This window comes from Plodia interpunctella, chromosome 13, assembly GCF_027563975.2.
Source record: "Plodia interpunctella isolate USDA-ARS_2022_Savannah chromosome 13, ilPloInte3.2, whole genome shotgun sequence".
Lineage (NCBI taxonomy): Eukaryota > Metazoa > Arthropoda > Insecta > Lepidoptera > Pyralidae > Plodia > Plodia interpunctella.
In genome coordinates this window covers 8432064-8454895 of record NC_071306.1, presented here as the reverse complement: position 1 = coordinate 8454895, position 22832 = coordinate 8432064, and the positions used below count along the sequence as shown (strand labels likewise).

General features: G+C 34.4%; 1 protein-coding gene across 2 annotated transcripts in view; it reads right to left on the bottom strand.

The window, feature by feature from the left end:
• LOC128674645 (membrane-bound alkaline phosphatase-like) overlaps positions 1 to 20126 on the bottom strand; it is a 28809-nt gene extending 8683 nt beyond the window's left edge. Inside the window, exons 1-4 of one of the 2 annotated variants that reach the window (XM_053753362.1) lie at positions 20014 to 20126; positions 9809 to 9962; positions 9282 to 9426; positions 3628 to 3820 (exon numbers count right to left, since the gene is read on the bottom strand). In XM_053753362.1, coding sequence (XP_053609337.1) covers positions 3628 to 3820; positions 9282 to 9426; positions 9809 to 9962; positions 20014 to 20059 — 538 coding nt within the window. In that variant the 5' untranslated portion in view covers positions 20060 to 20126. Of the gene's footprint in view, positions 1 to 3627; positions 3821 to 9281; positions 9427 to 9808; positions 9963 to 14748; positions 14861 to 20013 lie in introns of those variants that run through there. The other variant, XM_053753361.1, reaches the window with a different exon arrangement.
• Between the last annotated feature and the right edge of the window lie 2706 nt (positions 20127 to 22832).

The following is a 22832-nucleotide window of genomic DNA, read 5'->3' as shown; positions in this document are numbered from 1 at the left end:
GATACGAACCTGAGTCCTTTCGATGCACAGGCGGGCGTCTTAACCATTACACCACCACCGCTTCAACAGTTACAAATATTTACCCAGGTTGGAAATCCAACCCAGGATCAGCTCCAAAGTGACCACAACTATTTTAATATTTCAACGTGAAGTAATAAACACGCCATTTTTATTGGTCTCTTTGGTAAGTTTCATCTTTTCATAATTAATTCATACTAATATTATTAATGTAGAAGTGTGTTTGTTTGTCCGTCATTCACGTCAAAACGGAGCAATTTGAGCAAGTTGGATAGCTGGAGAGTGTCATAGGCAAGAGGCTAGTCATTTTATAAAAAATGTGACTGGTTCATACGAAATAATTTCCTTCACGTTTAAATAATAAATTACAAATATGACGTCAATGAACACAAAAAGGACAGTACCATTTAAATCAAAGCTGCTTTGTGATCTTAATGGTTCATTGTTGAATATAATGTGCTAGCTGTTACACGCGGCTACGGTCTGTGGCAAAAAATAGATTATGTCACTCTCTACCCTTCCAACAACTATCACGCAAAATATAAATGGTATTCCTCTCGGTGATCCTTCGTTTTGACGTAAAAGAAGTATAAATAAACACACTTTCTTATTTACAATGTTAGGTAATAGTAGTGTTATTGACAGTTCCGCCCGTGAAATACAGCCTATGTAATTATTCAGCTCTCCAACTTTATACCAAAACAAACACATTTACACATTTTATATATTAGTACTGCCCCGCAATCACTTGGCCAGCGCTAGCGGATCTTTCAAAAAACTCACGTAGTTTTTTGTCGTTTTTCTTACAGAATGCAAATTTGCACGTCATCCCATACATATTTGTCAAAAATCCGGAGTGAGTTTAGTTCAACTCGCCGACGCACCCGCAAGTGTAGCGCTAGTGAGTTTTACAGAATGCAAATTAGCCATATCCGCGCGGAATCCGACGTGAGTTTTTTGACGTCACTTACAGAATAGAAACACTGATATTGAAGCATAATTCGACAATCTGTTCATTGACAAAATTGTTAAGATTATAGAACAACTTAAACATAATTTGTTTTATGTAACAAAACGTAGGTACGTAAAAAGATATTGTACAGCCAACAGCACAACAAGCTACGCTAGTTCGTTTTAAATGCGTCATTATTACCGCGGCATACTGAGTAACTTGCGATGCAATTGATTGTAACTGTACCTACGCAAAAAAAGAAATCACGAGAATTATGAATTCATTATTATTGTTGTATTTATTCGTTCGTAACGTAAATGAACGTATGCCTGTCAAAAAGAGTAGCATACGACTACATCCGCGTGATTTTCTCACGGGAACAGTTCTTTTTTCCAGGACGAATGGTACCCTATGTCCTTCACAGTAATATAAATACTTGCAAGAATTTAAAGATATATAAGACAAACTAACTTTTTCGCATTTATACTATCACTTACTGTTTGCCCGCAACTTCGTCAGCGTAGAATATTTACTTCTGACAGCAGTATTTTTTTTTTGTGATTAATGCCAGATTACATATTTCAAAGAATATTTTAGTGTGATAGCTATTATAGTAATGTATATATTATGTGATATAATATAGATAATTATGGTGTTTTTGGTCGTCTTTTCAATATGATTTTCATACAAACTTTTGCCCTCCATTGTAGTACTCGGGGAGGTTAATTTTTGAAAAAAATATAAAAAATGTTTGAACGAGTGTCTTTAACAACATGCAAACCTAATTTCATCAACATCGGTCCAGCGGAAAGAGAGACAGACAGACCAATTTTATAATATTAGTATGAATTAACCCTGAAATAAGAACAGAGAACAGAAGAATTCCTGTTGTGTACATGCAAGACTATTTCTGAACACGAAATAATCATAAGCGTTTTTAACACACGTAGCAAAATCCGTAACGGATCAATTTACTCAAAAGAAAATTTTGAATAACACATGTCGGTGACAATATAGGGAACCATAGAGGCCACGCTAAAATTTTAATGTCATACACAAAATAATTATTTCAAAAACATAGGAAGAACAAAAGTATTTTTTAGGCAAATTGAACAAAACCTGACTAACGTTTGATAACAAAGTTGATAAAGAGAATATAACAAATCTGTGGCTATGAATCTCTATTACTCTCATCTTTGCATGTTGCGTTCGAGGTTGTCAAGCCGCGGTGATTTTACAAATTTACAGATTTTAAAAAGCTGTGATTTTACATAAGGCCGCCTGTCTGATGTCAACCCTCTTTGGGAATGTCATCCACGGGAAGATATTGATCATCAACTTTTGCATTTCACATAAAAGTTAATAAAATCAGATTTAACGATGTTTTGCTTCACCGGAAAAATTCAAGTGGTGGTCGATGAAAACTACCTGAGTCACAATTATTTACAAACTCATGTGGCACGAGTAGGATCGAACCTGGGATCTTTAGATCCACAGGCGGGCTTCTTAACCATTACTCTACCACCGCTTCGCTTAACTTACTTTTCTACAAAAAACCCATTTGTTAATAACATATTTTTTTGCATTTGATACTTTTTTTAATCTAGAGAATTTCCACAAGTTTACATAAGAAAGTAAATGCCTATATAAATGACGACAATACTCACACGTAGGTTTATTTGTGAATAACTTGTTAATCATTTTAAATTACAACGTGGAGGTACCATTATAATAACGTCATATTAAATCAACCATGTAACGAATCGATTACGTTAACCGCTATTATATATATTTTTTGAAACATTTGAATCAATATTATGTAAATGATTATTTGTTGGCTTACACATTAAAACGGTTTTAAATATAAATTTTCATTTCGATATAGTTCCGGTGTTGAGTATTAAATAAATTGTTGACATGTTGATTTTGGTCTTTATATATTACCAAGCAGGTAATCAGACATGCGACCTAATTGATGTTTTAAAATTTATTGCATATTAGCTTTGGCCCGTGGCTTCGCCCGTATGAATTTCTCTGCGAAAGCGGAACAGACACGATTTTCATACAAACTTTCACTCCCCATTACAGTCATTTGGGGGTTGATTTTTTTTAAAAGCAGCCTATGTTTGACCGGTGATTTTTCATCAAAATCGGTTCAGCGGTTTAATTAAAGAAATCTGTTCAATATTTTAATAAATAAAATAAATACATATATTAAGACAAATCACACAGATTGAGCTAGCCCCAAAGCAAGTTCGAGACTTGTGTTATGGGATACTAACTTAACGATACTATATTTTTTAACAAATACATATATAGATAAACATCCAAGACCCGGGCCAATCAGGAAAAGATCATTTTCCATCATGACCCGACCGGGGATCGAACCCGGGACCTCTCGGTGCAGAAGGCAAGCACTTTACCACCGCGCCGCCGATATACTACAAGATACGATATTAGCAAGGGGTGAAACAAATTTATTATTATAAAGAGCGTTTGTGAGTTGTATGTTTGAGGAGGATAGGTAATCTCCAAAACTACTGAACCGATTTCAAAAATTCTTTCACCATAATTTTATATCAAAAATTCACACGGAAGCGAAGCCCCGGGCAACATATTATTATACTAGTATTAGATAAATTAAATAGAAAACTCACCGACATCCAGCCCTTGGTCCAAAGCCCACTGTCCAATAGACTTGGCCCAGTTGTTCTCATACAGTTGTGAGTGGCACGAAGCTCTGGTCACGTTTCCGTCCAGACCAATTACACCGTACTTGGTCTTCACGCCGGTGAGGTACGACGTGGCCGTACAGGCCGAGTCAGGGACTTGGGCGTCTATGCAGTACGTCTAGAAGGGATGGGATTTTAAATTACATTTTGAGAAAATTAACTAATGAAATGTTACCTAATATTATGTCGTATATCCGTATTATTATGGTGTCGAATTCGTGTTTGCGTGCAGAATTCAAAAGTTCCTTACATTATTAATTTGAGGTCGCGTTTTTTTTTTAAATAAAATCTTACTCAACACTAAGAGTGAGCAAGTAAAGGGCCAGTACAATTTCTATTTAACGTTTCTGCTCTGTTTATTCCGTAGGGGACAAAATCAGTGTCACGGTTACAATTGCTTTCGAAGTGCGGGATTCATTTTTAATGCCTTCAACTGCCTTAAACATTTGTAATGCTTTAAACTGTCGTCGAACAGTTTGCCAAATTTTGACGTATTTGGTATACATTGCGGTAAATAAAAGCACTCATACTATAACAACGCAATGTTCACGCATTCGCGTCGGCATGTGTCTGAGTCCTGGGTAATATTATGGAGCTGGCGTAAATCTTGAAATTGTCTTGTAAAATTTATAAAAAGCAGAATTTACGACCAAATATGATCTCCGTGGCGTAGTTGTCGCCACTTTCGTCCGCTATCTGCAGGTCCTGATTTCGATTCCCAACGCGGAGAAACATTTGTATCTGTTCACATATATTCTGCGTTCATATTTATCATTCATACGTAAGCGGTTGTTGGTGTGTTGTGCCCGTTTCTGTGTTTGAGTCCGCGATACAAGCTTATTGCTTATTGTGGGCCGTTGAGTGTTATTTATTTAGTTTTCAATAGTTTTCATTTAGTTCCTTTATATATAATCCCGGTAGTAATCTATTACCCGTGGCGTTTTAAATACAAAATTAAAAATTTCTCGCTCGTTGGTATTTCATAGTTGTTACATATCCAAATAAAACTAAATGTTGACATAGAAATTTTAGGATGCATCCAAAAGTATCTGCAGGTCTACCACGAAACATACTAACATAGCACGATACTAACGTCCACATGCTGTTTCTTTTTCTCATATCATGTAAAAAAGAGCTAACGTATGGACGCAATGACTTGCTACGATTTTTTAAGCCACCGCTAATATCCTGATAATTACTCTAAAAAGTGAAAATTTAAAAATACCTAATAACACCATCATTAAGGAATTTGTTTGAAGAAGATACCTATAAAAAACAAATTGAACAAACATAATTTAAGTAAAGAAAAAAAATAACCTGTCACCTGTCAATGTCATCGATATTTATTCAGCCTTGGTCTTGGAGAGCTACAATTAAAATTGTGTGCTTGCACTGTGCATAATGTCATTGTTTCCTTCCTCTCATTGTACTTTTGTCACAGAATCGCGTGTCATTATCGTACCATCGTCTGACTGTCTTTTCAACCTCATTTTGACGTCAAACTAGCGATTCTTTTGTTTCATCTCATATTAATATATATATATATATATATATATATATATATATATATATATATATATATATATATATATATATATATATATATTGTTGTGGTCGTAAGTACATCATCATTTGTAGTTTTACATATTAGTTTATTGTTTTTCACTTTGACTAATTTATGAGAAAAATCTTGAAAATAAGAAAAATATGACAAATTTATCTATACTATTATTATAAAGAGGCAGGCGTTTGTGAGTTTGTGACTTTTGTGAGTTTGAGGCGGGTAATCTCCGTAACTACTGAACCGATTTCAAAAATTCTTTCACCATTAGAAAGGTACATTATCCAAGATTGCTATAGGCTATTATATTTTATTTCAAAACTCCCACGGGAGCGAAGTCCCTGGCAACATGTAGTAATTCATATTTGCGTTGTATTATGGTACAGTCAACAGCACATCAACCTACCCAAATTCATTGCAAACTCTCGCCGCTATTACTGCGCAATAGAAGTTCATGCTGGGTAACTTTATGTGCTGTTGACTGTACATCATTATTATTGCAGTCACACTTTTATTTTTAATTTGTATAATTTATGAGAGAGATCAGCTTTTTGAAAATAATATAGAGATGAAAAATGTTGGAATCGAGTGGGTTTACTCAAATCTGTATTTGTACTCGGTTTGTACTGTCAAGCGCACATTAAATTGCCCTCCATTTTACTATTTTTTGTTTAATATATCTATCTTGATTCTCGGTATTTATCTTTTTAGGTATTGATAAAACAACTATGCAGGAGGTAAATATTAAAAAAAAAACGCAACCGACGCACTAAATTAAGGTTTTACAATAATTACCTTATTATTAATTTATTTAATTAGCTTGATTTTCGCTTCTAAATAAAGAATCAAAGTAAAAAAGTCAGTAATTATATTGCATATTTTTTTATTGTCAATATATCGGGTTTTGAGCAACGTTTTCGTATTACAACTGTGCAAACCGTACAAAATTCCATCCAGTACTCCAGTGGTGCAACAAATATACAAACAGACAGACAAAAATTAAAAAAAAAGTTATTGGTTTCTAATGGAAACAAAAAAAATTTTTTTTTGTTGTTAAAATCCCTAAATGACTAAAATTAATATACTCCCATGTACAGAAAGACATAGCCCACTTCCTTACTATATGTCTATTCTATACATATATCATATCTATATATGATACATGTACAAGCGTGACCTTTGAAAGTAGAACTTACTATTAACTGACAATATCTCTAATAGTTTAATAAGCCATGTAATGTTTTTCACTGACTCATCGTATAACTGCATTTAAAGTTACTCTAAATTGAACTTTATTCAGTTGAAATAGCATCGAATTTGCCGTAAACAATGGTGGTTTGTACTTTTCACTGTCCTATGTATTTAGTTAGCTGGAAATTGAGTCTAGAATTTGTGACTTAAGAGAGTAATTGACCATGAAATCGCATTCAGTTTATCGCGCTCAACATTACTTTATGTTATATTATCAAATATATCATTATTCTTTGTGTATGAGTTTCCTACGGCATTTCTTCTCAGCAGTCGTCGTTTCGAAATGCCAGTAGTTTCTCGCTTTTTGAGAAATACTATTAAAATTTTAATTAAAGGTGAAGTTCTCTAATATCCGAACCACTTTTGAGTTTGACAATTAATTAAATACTCAATATGTCATTTGTCAAAAATTTTAATTTGTTATTTATTACTCGTATTTAATTATATTTTGTGAATAATTCCATAAATCAAACAGTTAAATATTTGATAAAAATTAATCATTTAGATTTATCGGAAATCACTTGCATAATTCTAATGTAATTACAATCTCAATATAACCTCCAAATCCATGCCACAATAACTCGTTCCAAACACAAGACATTCAGTCCTTAAAAAACTACTAATATTATGAAAGTGACAGTTTGTGACGATTTGTGTCTGTATGTTTGTTACTCTTTCATGCGAAATCTTCTGGACGGATTGTTATAAAATTTGATACATGGATACAATATAACCTGGAATAACATATGGGATACTTTTTATCCCGAAATTCCCACGAGGCCATGCCCCGGGGCGCAGCTAGTGTTCAATATGAATTTTATTTTTTTTTCGCTTCGCTGTCATAATACGCGTAAGTGAGGCGTCGGCCTCACCCTGACCGTTACTAGTACGAGTATGTCACGTTCAAGGAAACTGACGTCCGGAGGTCACTGTGACGTCACAATACACTTATGATTATACGGCAGACAAGATTCGATCAAGAAGAGTGAATTTAAAATGTCATTTTTTTTACGCTGTTTAAAAAAACAATTATTTAAACTAATTTATCGTCTGTCAAGGTACGCTTATAGGTTGTACATATAAAATGGAATATTACGTACATTAACATTGCAGTTTACTGCGATACATAAACACCAATTGACAGATTGAATTAAAAATTGAAATGAAACTATGATCTCTCTCTCTCTCTCTCTCTCTCTCTCTCTCACACACACACACATCTGAACATTTTCCCGGTTCCTTCCCAAGCCGTAAAGCGCCGCCCAGGTAGAAATAGAGAATTATGCAAATTACAAGTTTATTTGTTAGACAAATTAAAAAACCCCCGACTTGTAATATTCATAACGCAACAACTTTTGAACGGCTGAACCGATTTTGATCAAACATATCTAAGAACCACCGTATAAATATTAGCTTCCAAATATAAAAACCGCATCCAAATCGGTTCATCCGTTGATGAGCAGACTGAAAGAAAAAGAGGGGTGTCATAAGTTTAGCCGCTAAGTATGTCACTTAGCGGCCCAACTTATGACACCCCTCTTTTTGCGTCGGAGGTTAAAAAAGATAAATTTAACTTCGAGGAAAATATGAGGCCATATTATATTATTGGCATAGATTAATTAAAAATACTTCAAAGAAAATGTTGTAACATTTCTTGTTTAAAACTAATATTTATGACATTAAATAACAGTCAAATCAAAATTAAGTACCTAATCAAATACTTATCATACAAGTTGAAATAGTACTGAGTCTAAATTGCGTTAATGTTATTTAAATATTGTTCTAATTTCAAATATATTTAGTGATGTAATTACCTTAATTGTTGATCAGGTTTAAATCTTGATAGAACAAATTATGTTTGTAGAAAGTGTGTAACTGGCCAGAAACAATTTGTATTTATAGAAATCGAACATCTAAAATAGGTTTTATTCCTTTGGAGTTAAAGACTAAAAGGTAAAGACTGGTAATCGATTAAATAAACAACATCATTCGATGTTCCGAATAAGATAAACCGTAAAAAGCGACAAAAAGTATTTTGCGTAAGCGGTTTGAACTAAATAATTCTTAGTTTTTTTTCGCTTCATTGTTGTGTAACTATTTACTTCCTCACGTTTACTTGTAGATGGGTTTCTGGTCTTCGACATTTTTTTAAAAATTATCTTTTGGAATTCGCGGCACACGTCTTAAAAACTTATTCTAGATTCTCTCGTCTCAGATGAAAAACTTACTCTAGATATAGATAGGTAGATAGTTTTTTTATTTTCATATATTATTTTAACGATGTAAATGTCTACCTACCTACTTAGGAATATTTTTTAAAGTAATCTACATTTATCTATTCAACACTAATATTATAAAGAAAACTTCAGAACCAGTCTATCGATTACCAAAACTCTTTCGCCAATAATTAGATATATCTTAATTCACATAAGGTACTTTTTATTCCGATATTTCCATAACAGCATAAATTTAGGCTGGTACTGGGCATATTTTAAGAAGAGATAAAAATGACGTCACTCAAAGTGCATTAAAGATGGAAGTAAAGGGTTCCAGGAGCAGAGGAAGACTTAAGAAGAAATAGAGTGTGTCAAGGATAATATGAACAGGAAAGGAGTATCAATGGATATGGCAAATGACAGAACGAAATGGAAGGAACTTACATACTGTGCCGACCCCACATGAGTGGGATAAGGTCAAGATGAAGAAGAAGAAGATTCCCATAACAGCAAAACCGCGGGACATAGCTAGTAAAGTGTATTTCACTTACCCTAGCTAATCCAATAATGGGGAACTTCTCGAACTCAAGAACATTTTCTTCTCCATTATAACCGTTCTCCAGTTGACCGCCGTACGTCCGCGCTGCCATTATGGTGGCTACCGACATCCCATCTCCGATGAACAAGATGCCGTTTCTAAAAAAAAACAAACAACAGAATTGAAAAAGAATTCTGCGCTTCACAAACGTTCATAACGAAAGCCCGCTTTTTCGGTCCGATTTATCGGATCACAAATCCGGTGAATCGGATGCTGTGGACAACATTTTAAAGCAACTTATATTCAAACTGTCCACACTAATCTAAACTACCTAATATTAAAACATTAAAATTTCATGTCTGACATCTGTATAGTGACATAAGGTTTTTTTTGCCGCGAATAATACATGACTACATCACTAGCATGGCAAAACGTTCGTACCACCAACTGTCAAAATTCGTGCACCAACGCGCCATGCTTTTTCAGTCAATATAAGCGATCTAATATTACTTCCATTAGACTATAAAACTAAATGTTCACCTGGCTTTGTTCTTATTGGTCGTCTCCTGCAGTTTCTCCTGTAGTGTCTTCTCCGCCACCTGTCTCCATCGCCATCCGTATGTCTCTTCTAGTGGCAGCACCTTCGGACGCATGACTGTATCCAAAACTTTCGCCTTGACTGACGCGGCATTTTCTGAGGGAGAATAGAATATAATTTACAAGAAACATTTTACGAACAGAAATTTTGAAGTCTAGTGTTGCTGAACTATCGACAGTTTGACTATAGATAGTTGACCTCGGAAATCATCAGAATATCGATATGCCTATCGATAGGCTATTACTATGTAACTACAATTGATACTATCGATAGCGTCGACTCTTCTTCTTCTTGACCTTATCCCACTCATGTGGGGTCGGCACAGTATGTAAGTTCCTTCCATTTTGTTCTGTCATTTGCCATATCCATTGATACTCCTTTCCTGTTCATACTATCCTTGATACACTCCATCCATTTCTTCTTAGGTCTTCCTCTATTCCTGGAACCCTTTACTTCCATCTTTAATGCCCTTTGAGTGACGTGATTTTCATCTCTTCTTAAAATATGCCCGTACCAGCCTAACCTATAACTATGTGATTTCTATCGATAGCATCTACTGTTATTGAAATATTCAGCAGCAATAGTATTGATGCTATCGATAGTATTATTGCGTGTCGATAGTAATTACGGTTACGAAGCTATATCTACGATCGATAGTATCGACACTATTGGTACTATCGATAAATCTATCGATACTATTACTTTTACACAACTATCGATAGATTATCGATGGTGGACTATAGAGCGGCAACACTATTTTGAACATAAAACACTGGAGTGTGCGTGCAATTGGGAGGACATTTGGTTTGAAAAAATATTGAAAAATTAACAGAAAATAATGCAGTTGTGTTGTGAGACATATTGATACCAACGGAGAATACATACATTATATATTTTTATTTCTTTAACATTACAAAAGTAAATATCTCATCAATGGTGTATGAGCGTAGTGACATTATCTTCTAGTTAGTAATGTTATCTGCTGGTTAACGCGTTAACGTTTAACTGAACGTTGACCCGACTCATTTCTAGTTGACCCTCGCTGACCTTGGCTTCGTTTTTACCTATAATATTTTTTAAGTAAAATATTATTGCAGGTGATTAATTAAATCCTACACTTTCAAAACAATGACTTTAAGGTTCGCTTATGATTTGGGGATTAAACTGGAAATAAATATACTGGCTAACAATTCCTTTTAAAACCTTCTTGGGGTTGAAGCTGAAAAAACTAAATAAACATCTTGAGGTTGAAGCGGAACGATTTTTGGGATTTAGTGGAATAAGCCCTAAAAACATTGTTCAGTTATGTCTGTATAATTTGGTCAGTTAATAAAAAAAAGCAGACAATAATTTCTTTTAGTATTTTTCAAATGAAGTGGGTTATTTGCGCCAAAAAAAGTCTGGGCTTTTGGAGAATCCGTTAAGAAGCTTATTTCATTAAATTCTTGTTTAGGGAAACGTTAGTTTACGTGACTGATCGGTGTCGATTGTTCGTCTGCCATTCTGTTGGATCTCATCAACTTTTTGTCACAGACCATTGACAAAAACTTGCGGTCATTCAGCTATTGGCCACATCTTTAGCTGTTTCGGACGGAAAGTAGACAATACTGTAATATTTGCTTTTTTATTAAGTAAATCTGAATGCAGTTTTCAATATGTTTTAATGTATCTAAATTAGAAAACTTATCTATATTGTTCTACATTCAACATTGTTCCGATAATTGTTTCTATTTTGTATTTTTTTACAAAGAACAAAAAAATATGAAATCGTCAAACACATATTCCAGGAATTACTTAATTATTGTTATTATAATAATTATTTCCTGAAATATGTGTTCGACACGATCTCATATATTTTTAAGGCTTTACGTTATCATTACATATCCTTACATACTATAAAACAAAACCCTCTGATGCATATGTCTGTTCGCGATAAACTCAAAAGCTATTGCACGGATTTCCATGTGGTGTCCCAATAGTTTTCCTGAGGAATGATTAGGTTAGCGAAGCCTAGTTTTTGATAATTTACTAAAACGGCTTATCATTTGCAAACAATAACTGATATTTCTTTTTATATTTTAGGTGTGCTGTTTAAGTAGGTTTCTACAAAGATAAATGTATGAATAATGTATGAATAATAAAAAAAATGGGATTGTTCCAAAACATTTGAAGGATTGGTAGATAAGGTAAGGACACGTCGACTGATGATCGTCAATTTAGACTGGGTTGCACCAGTCAACTTTGTCCTTAATTTTAACAAGCTCAGTTACAATATACTTACACTAATATATACTTTACACTAGCTTTTGCCCGCGGCATCGCCCACGATAATTATGTGCGAATTATGAAAAAAGAAAATTAAATTGTTTTTGTCAATATCTTGTCGCGTGAATTTAATTTATCTGATATATCTACAATTGTGACCACCACATCAAATTCCTTCCAGTTGTTTTTGCGTGATGCATGAACAAACATACAGACAGACTGATAAAAATGAAATAAAATCATTTTGGCATCTATTAGTGCCATAAAGACCCCCATAATATTTTTCTGTAATATCTCCTATGTACAGACATAGCTATCACTAACAGTTTTACTATATATATAGAAGATAGAAGATAATGATTGTTATATATTCTTTGAGTGGTAAATTTAAAGGACAATGTAATTAATTAATAAAGTGCTCTTTCAAGTGCCAGATAAGTTTATAGACACGGGTACAAGGTTACTACTTGCAAACTGTCTACTTGAAATTTTAGGACCAATGCATACAGGCTTAAGTGTTTTTGTTTTGAATGTAACGCATGCGTATACACAGCTTGTCATAAATCCATAAGTACAAACAAGTTTTTTTTTTCACGTCACAATGTATTGTATTTGTATACATACTTTGAGATATTGCATTCAACTTAAGACAAAAAAATAATATCCGTGCAGTAAACCGCTGTCGAGTTCCCTCGTCGGGAGCCGATTCTGGATGCACCATCGGGTCATGCTTATCTTAATAACACATTGTCATGGAAACTTAAGCGATGTAGAAAATGTCAAATCTTTAGGACGAGTGGAAGTAGGTGAAAGGTAACTTGCAAGATTATTGCATAGAGACATCGGGACCGGTGAAACAAAACAAAAACTTGCAAAACGAAAAAAATAAAACAAAAACTTGCATGCGCACGCGACGGTGTACAACAAGTATGTAACGGCCTTATGTTTTCTAATATTTTCCTTCCGTGAATTTTCGATAGGAGACAATTATATTAAAACTATTTATTTCTGATTCTCATCGCTACAAACTACTGACATTTTACACTAAACCTATATTTTGAAAGGAGGATTTTGTCGAAGTCAAAGCAGATTAAGTCTTAGATATTCATATTATATAATAATAATACTTCTATTTGTCTCAATAAGCTACAAACTACTAGCACGTCCAGCAGAAAATAAGAACAGGCATACTCTAACTCAGTTCAAGACAACAATATAGCAACTTTCCTCAAAGACAAGGAAAAAAACTACTTCCTTTTTTTTGTATACTTGACAGTGTAGCCATTAATTACTTGTCCTTCCGTTGTCCTATAATAGCTACTGAGTACAATACAAGTTCTGTAAATGCTATCCTAAATCCTTGATAGCCACAAAGATGAAGAGATTCATAAAAAAATTTAAGCAAGTTATGTTTCGTTTCGATCTGTCATTGTCAGATATTGTAAAGTGCGACAGTGACAAAACATACTTTGGTTTAAAGTATGCTATAATTTTTTAATGGAAAAGTAGGAAACGACCTGTTGGTTTTCTTAGATACCACTGGAGTGATTAAGTATTAGAATAAATATAAATAATAATATATATTAGGACAAATCACACAGATTGAGCTAGCCCCAAAGTAAGTTCAGTGTTATGGGATACTAACTCAACGGTGCTATATTTTATAACAAATACATATATAAATAAACATCCAAGACCCGGGTCAATCAGAAAAAGATCATTTTCCATCATAACCCGACCGCGGGTCGAACCCGGGACCTGTCGGTTCAGTGGCAAGAACTTTAGCACTGCGCCACCGAGGTCGTTAAATTATTTATTATGAATAAATTCAGGCTTAAAACGTGACTTTATTTCACATACTATTTTAATATTGAAATTGTTTAACAATTTTCACACCTTATTCAGTCCCCTATAGTAAGTATGAGAGATTAATCCTCGACTCACTGAGGCAGCGAAGTAAATATACCATAAAGTAATTTAAAAGTATTAAATTATGTTAACAGTAAACCTTAATGAAGTAAGATTACTAAGATAATTATTGCGTCACAAAAACAGCCAAGAGCGAGTGCTATCACTAACAATAAATATCTCAATACCAAATTGGTTAATCATTGCAATGTTGTTTCTTTATCATTCAAAAGACGTGTGGTGATATTTTAACCCTCAGTGTATAATGTATTGTTTCCCTTATATACTACAGAATTAAAAAGAAATCTTAATTTCAAAACTTGCACTTAATAAATATAGATGTGATTGAATATGTTGCCATAGAAAAGAGTATGCAGGTATCAAATTTAACGCGATCTCAATTCGAACTATGTAATTTTTGTATTTATATTGTGTTAGTATGTGATAAATATTTTTTTGTGTTGCATGTACACCCCACAAAAAATACAATTTACGAAAAGCGCCCAAGTATTTTTTTCATGAATAAAACGTAACGCAAATTTCGCTAAAAAATAAAATGTCAATTAGACGTCCCAAAGTGTTACTTAAAATCGGTTAAAAATCAAACCTCTCTAAGCCGAAAATTAAAACCTCAGTTTTTTTTTAAACAGAAAAAACAAACTTTTTAAAATTCCTTATCACCAAAAACCACGACATAACACAAACACACCTGCGATCAGCGCGACCGCTCCGACCAACAGCAAGCACCGCGCGCGCGCCATCTCCCTCACTGAACACTGGCTGCGCGCGCGCCGAATTATATCACAGTCACAGTAAGTGCTAAGATATCTGTTAGCTGTTGACTATTAAAGGGTTTTGCCTTATGATGAGCACAGTTATTAGTTTCACGGACGCTCAATGAGATTAATTAAATTTCAATTATATAAAGTACTTTTTTTTTTACAAAAAAAACATGTTAGACACAATATTTTATTGTCGTCAGAGAGATGTTGCATTCAAAATTATGTCCGCTGAGGAGTTCCCTCGTCGGGAGTAGATCCTGTGTGCACCACGCACGTAATAATACAAATTAAATGTGCATATAACATTTCAGCTTAATCCGTTGAAGATTCTGCTTCAAAATTGAGTTGCAAGATTCCACCCCAAAAATAATCATATATCAAAGAACGTGCTTGTTTGAATGTCCATAAAAAATAAAAAGATCAACATCAAAATATTAACTATCAGTCTGCGATCCATGTAGTGGGTGGGATACCTAGTTTTTCTATAATTGTTGCTAAAATTAAATTAGTACCTATTGTCGGTCATATCTTTTTAAAGTTTAATAAGTGCAAATTAATCACACAGATTGAGCTAGCCCCAAAGTAAGTTCGACACTTGTGTTATGGGATACCAACTCAACGATAATACGATATTTTATAACATATACATAAATACCCAGACCCAGGTCAATATGAAAAAGATCATTTTCCATCTTGATATAACAGGGGATTGAACCTGGGACCACTAGGCCACTGAGATCGTTAGTCCTTCACATGTACTTTTTGAAGTAAAATTAAATTTTATACTTATTATACACAATAGTTCTAAAAGATTTTCTGATATCTGTGTAGAAATATAATAATATTTCCAACTAAAATAGACATAGGGACATACCACAGATTATAACATTAATATACATAGGTTGTATATTCATGTATCTGTGGGACATACATTATTACAAGTTTAATAAAAGCTTATAATAAAATGGAGTGTGTTTCACGCTCATGGTCTATGTTATTTACGCAAATCTATTATCTATAAGTACCATTTTGACGTTGGTTAAAAACAAAACTTCCACGAATATTTTGACCTTGTTATTTTAGGGTTGCGTAAATGAACAGGAAACTATAGTCCTTAACAAGCAAATATAATAAAATAAAAAAATCCGCTTGCCTTAGAACCCTTGTGTTTTGTTCTTTAATTTGATACCCATATTAGTAATACCTATCATTAAAAAATATTTGTAATACCTATCATATTGTGACTCCTGAGAAAGGTTTACCCGAGCGAAGCCGGGATAGACCCACTAATTGTACTTATAACTTTACTTTACACTAATCTACATAAATCATTGAAATGATGTGTGTACGAAACCTTAACTTAACATAGTTTTGCTAGATACTAGATATCCATACTGGTATTATAATATTGCGAAAGTCTGTCTTTCTGTCAGTCTGGCTAAACTGCTGGACCAATTTAGATGAAATTTGGTATGCATGTTTGGTACCCATGTTCAAACACATGCAACTTTTTTTTTACAAAAATCAACCCCTAAATTACTATAATGGGAGGTGAAAGTTTGTATAAAAATCATCTGTTCCGCTAAATTCACGCGGGCGAAGCCGCTGGCAAGAGCTAGTGTAATATAAATGTATTTTATTTACATGATAAATTTATACGGAATTTAATGTCGGAACCATTAAGGCGCCAGGCGCTAATGAATTTTGTCCATTTTTTGTTTGTAATAGAATTATGTTATTATGTAGTCTGTCATGTTATATATCTAATAAACCAACAGTTATGAATTGTTTGTCTGTATAAAAGATAACACTGAATAACCATGGAAAATAATTTGGACAGGAAAAATATTGTGTTGATGATACAATGACATCTCCTTAGATTTTTCGTAAGTTGCACCACTTAATTTTGACGTTGATTTTAACCTGCACTTACTGTAACCTGCGCGCCGCCGCCGCTCGTCATTTAGACAAAATGAACCTTTGCAAATTTTCAACGCAGGTAAAAAGTTAAGGAAAACATCGCGAGGAAACCCAGCACACTGGTGGACAGTTTAGTTAACTAGTGTGCGTGTGAGTAGCACCAGTGTTAGCAATAACACACTCGATTTGATGTTGATGAACGCAGGTTAAAGTTAACGGCATAAATTACAGTTTAATCCGAGTCTTAGTGCGAATAGACATAAGTACATACATTGCAAGTGAAATAAGAGCTTGTAAAATGCAGCGATTTTCACGTTCTATGTTTCTTCTCTGCGGTTAATTTAAATGTTTTAATAACACAATTATGTGTGGTCTGTTACGCAATAAGAGTTATATTAGTTCTGTGTAAACGTTTTTCTTCGATTGGAAAATTTACTAATGCGAATATTACATACGTGCGTAAGAAGTGGCGGTTGGAATTTACATAGTAGTTCAATATATTTATTTCTATTCTGCGCCTCTGTGAATTTCCCACGGGATTTTTCCGAGGAGATAAGCACCCTGTGTCCTTCTCATTTCAAGAAAATCCCAACTTCTTTTTTTCTTTTCGAGTGTATTAATTGCTAACACTGGTGTCAGATTATATTCAAGTGACCTAAAGGCATCTGGCATGATTGATTAAGTAGATAAGCGTACAGACAAAGCGTAATAAATAAATAAATAAATAAATAAATAAATAAATAAATAAATAAATAAATAAATAAATAAATAAATAAATAAATATATTAGGACAAATCACACAGATTGAGCTAGCCCCAAAGTAAGTTCGAGACTTGTGTTATGGGATACTAACTCAACGATACTATATTTTATAAATAGATACATATATAAATAAACATCCAAGACCCGGGCCAATCAGAAAAAGATCATTTTCCATCATGACCCGACCGGGGATCGAACCCGGGACCTCTCGGTTCAGTGGCAAGAACTTTACCACTGCGCCACCGAGGTCGTCAATAAAGCGAAAGTCTGTTACCTAACAAACAAAATTTCGCTTTATTAGTCTTTATTAGGATAAGCTTCCGCCTACGGCTTCGCTCGCGGCCAAATGTACACTTATATCACTCTCCAGCTCTTTAAACATCTTCATATCAAAAATAGCTCCAATCGAATGCTCCGAAATGCCGTGGAAAAAAAAAGATTTCACAATAAAATCTCAACAGATTTAGATAAAATCGGATTAGGTATTGTAATCATATAAATGTTTACTCAATATTGTTGAAATCGACATAATTATCTGTGTAATATTTATAATGTAATAAAGATATAACTTTATCAGTATTGTTGGACGGGCACGTGTCAGTGCAAACACGACATGGCGACCACGGGTGGCGCAATATGATAATACATTTATTATTTTAATAAATTTTAATTTATTATTTTATTTTAACGGCCATCAAAGTTATATCATTTTGGCGTGCAAAAAAAAATTGGTTAGCGAAAATATTTAATTGGTAAGTAATTTAAAATTGCATACCAAATCATTGATTCCCTTTATTATAGTCCATTTATGTCCTACTTGTAGCGCAACGGGTCTTCGCTCCCGTGGGAATTTCGGGATAAAAAGTACCCTATGTGTTACCCGTGTGCAAAATTCCATAATAATCGGTTTAGTAGATTTTGCGTGAAAGAGTAACAAATACACATACATCGTCACAAACTTTCGCATTTACAATATTCTCCGAAGCCTCGCCACATAGTTCGCAATGATAAAAACTTGTGGTCATTTTAATCATTGGGCTAGGTATAATTTTCATTTTGAACATAAATAAAAGAATTCTCAACGCGTAACAATTCTACTGTAATTATTGAAATTTAATTAGTAATTTTGTAATTATATTTAATAAAAGTTATACGGAAAAATGTAATTTTTCCTTAATAATTATGAACCCTCATCTCGATTCTAAGATGTTATCGCGGGCATGCGATAATTATGTGTTAAAAATAACCTAAAATATTTCTTAGCAATGGAAAATTCAAATAATGTAACCAAAAATATTTGACCTAACAATTGATCATAACTCAATTATCAAATCGGATCTAATGCCACATGAATTATTTATAACTAACTGCAGTTCAGCACCTACACATATATTTTCACAAAAGTAAACTGATTTAAAATGACAGGCGTCCGCACCCACGACCGTACGAAGTAGAAAAATAAGTTGTAAACGGACCCTGGGCTCCGACGTTCAATCGCTGAGGAAGGAACCGCGATTATGCTCAGAGGAGAGCGAGTCTGGATTACATGTCTCTCTCTTTGTCATCTGAGAGTTTTCCTGGTTTCTTTCGCCGCCATAGACCGTCAGAGCCCAGAGTCAACTTTCCTACTGTTTCTCCTTAACTTCGCACGGACTTCAATATTCTTAGTTAGACCACTGGCACATATAACTATTGACGATGTCAAGGTTCTTGGGTTTTCCCATTTAACCAGGACTAGGCGGAAGTGGCAGGACATATTGTTATCTACGTAATTTGTTGACTTACATAGTGTGGTGTTAAGGCGACACTACCACAGATTGACTGATGTCACGGACATGAAGGTACTGCGAATCCGCGAGTCCCTTCCGCGATCGACTTATGTGTATCATAATAAAATTCAATGGCTTGACTACGACCTTGCACAGATTGGAGTATTGTGAGCTGTGATTGTGAGCCACTTGGTATAATAAAGGCACGTACACATAGGAAGCAAAGCGGTCATGAACATTGACCTAGGTTGATATTTGATCCTTTTTAGTCTATAAGAGTATCTGTCTTGATGTGTAACCAATTTTGAATCATCAACATCATCATATGCAGTCCTCCTTGGCCCACTGCATAGGCCGACGTCTACGCCAACCATCTTTGTCCTGGGCATCCAACTGTTGCCAGCAATTTCCTTTACATCGTCGACTTATCTGGCTGCCGGATGTCAAATATGATATATACAAAAGATTTTTCTCTATCCTTTTTCATAGCATTGTTTATGTCAATTGCACTGATGATTCAGAAGGCTCAGAGGTGTGTAGTCCTGCCCCAAAACAGACACATTTCAGACGTATCCTGGTCATCTGATATCCAACAATATATTTACCAGGAAATGTTGACGTCAGGCATGTGGTCGATTTAAAAATCACAGCTGAATATTCATTAGCCACCTACATGACACCAACCCTCTTTGAGAATAGTTTTTACACTTATTAACTATTTGAATTATCAATTACACTTACCACACCAGACGAACGCAGTTAGGATACACGCGATTACTAGCGCCATCTCTTAGACTATACTATAACCACTAGATAGTGGTACTAATTGGTGATGGTGTGAATCGGGCTTTGAGTCTCGACTGGCCTGAATACAGTAACGGCGTGCTATATAGCTAATTAATGCAGTATACAGGATGGTCGATAATAGTGACATGATAATAATTTTAGTAGAATTTATGAACTAATTTGAGAATGACGGCACGAAACAGAAGGATAGAAACGAAACGTTGTTAAAATTATAATTTGACAAAGAAGTTAATCTAAATGTTGTTCTAATATCACTTATAAGGGAAGTATTATTAACTATACCTCTACATAGGTACATAGGTATTCAATTATGTAGGTATCTTTAGTTGAACCTTAAGGTTCCGGCAGAAATCGAGAACCAATTGGATCTGTATTTTCCCGAGCATGTTTGCACTCATCTAGAGGAGAAAGGTTTCTGATGGACTCCATCACGAGCACAAAAAGTAAATTTTAGGTAGTGTCATAAGCACAACGTTCTCATGCATATAATATATAAGTACTAATCTCTTCTAGTATTTGATAAAACATGCTAAAATAAGTATGAAATTGAACTTTTTTTAATTTGTCAATTTTGCATCGGTAACACGAAGTTGCCAGTATTACTTAATTTAAAAAATCTAGCCCTCGATTCTTTATTCAATAGCAATTTAAAAAATAAAAATGGAATGGAACTCTTTTAATTTTTCAATTTGGCATTAGTCTAAGTTGCCAGTATTGCCTAATTAAAAAAAAACTTCCCATCAATTGTTATCAGCCATCAATAATCGCAGCATCCTTTGAACCGCCACGCCCGTCTCCCGTGGGGTTGACGTACGAGAACTTATCTTCCCGTTATCTTGTCGTTCAGGCCCACTTCACACTGTGGTAGCGTTAATTGCACTTATTTCCTATGGAGAACAAGTTTCCACTATATTTGAGATCTATTATATTGAGAAGTTGTCGCCATCACCTAAATCGGTGGGACTTCATCATCTTGCAACTCAATTTTGGAGTACATATCTTAAAACGAGCTGAAATTTTGTACGTTTAGTTTGAATGTTTGATGTTTTCTATATTCATGACCTAATGGTACGATTGTCAGATGCAAAAGTCCAATCATACTTTTGAACCTTATTCTTAGGGAATAATTTTGAAATTATAACTGTATTTTTCCAACGGACCGCACATAGGATCGACTGAATTACTTTATTATTGATGAAGTGCAGAGAAAATTTTAAAATAATATAGGTATAAATACACATTCTTCTTCTATTATTTTCTAAATTAGAATATGTTTTAGGAATGGATTGATCATTTTTCCTCCATAATAATATCATCTTTAAAATGAATCTATAAATCGTAATAACTATTAATACCCGGCCTAGATTCATAGGTTCGATATATCTTCTTTTTCGACCCATATGTATTGCTATAGCAAGATAACAGCAGCGATTTGGATCATTTATTTACTTTTCATTCATTCATTCATCTTTTTTTTTATTGCTCGCCATTCAGCTCGCACAGTGTGAGCTCGCCTTGTTTATAATCATTTTTGTTCAGCTGCCGAAACTTACGATTATTAGTTTATGATATTTGATAACTTTTTCAGTTCACAATTACTTTTGCTCCCACTATAATAGTTATACGATTGAACTAGAGAGCCATTGTTATTTCGTAGTTAGTCGAACTACCGAGCTCTTTTTGGGGTTTAAAGTTTTGGTTTTAAGTATGAAAGCTCTACATTAACATTGTGGCGTGTGTTTCTGCCACTCTGCCCTATAATACGACCACTCCATGTCCTTCTGTGGATGTTGTACGAGGCGACTAAGAGACACACTAGCCTAGGCAGTTGATAGGCAACAATAGCGTTCCCAAGGAGGGTTGACGTCAGGCAGGCGGCCGGTTGTAAAATCTCAGCCGAATCTTCAGTTTTAAGGTATTTTTTTCGCTGACCCCGGGTTTCTCGGCTTTACAACCCCGAACGCAACGTGGATACCATCCATATAAAGATGAGATGAGTTTTACATGAATTAAATAAAATAAATCACTTGATACGACGACTAAGATCTTATAAAATTCTGGATTTTCGAAATGTCTTTATAAGGCATATTTATTTGTTTCATCGAAAACTGTTAGGTAGTGCTTTTATGTAGTGTGTGCTGCCTACCATAGAATAGATTTCCTCCGGCGGATAAAAATCCTTGGCAGCTGAGAGGTAATAACGGCATTGCCAATGAGAGTTGATGTCAGGCTGGACGAAAGACTGAGTCGAACCAGGCGTCAAAGTAACTTGGAACACCTTGAAATAGCTAGATTTGAAGATAGCAAGAGACCTCGCAAGATTTGAATTAAAAAATACTCCAATAAAGGTAAATATAAACACACTTGTATATAAATAAAATTGGCGCGCTTTTAGTCGCATTGAGCTCCGTACATTGAGCGGTATTATTCTCTAAATAGGATATGGCCAGTTCGAAGAATGACTTTTGTTAACAACGATATTGTATACATAGTAAGAAGGGACAACTAAGGCCGAAGACCGTGCGAAGTTGTGGCGAAAAAGTATTTAGGAAAATGGACTCTGGGCTCCGACTTTAAATGGCGCCGGAAGAAACTGGAAATCGCTATGATAAGTGAGAGAGAGCCGAAAAAGATTTTAGATACAGCGCCAATGTAATATGTTAATCAAATTCATAGTAATATCTAATTAAAAAACTCAGTCTGAATTCAGAGCTTGTTAAAATATCAAACCGAAAAGATTCTACGTAGGGTAA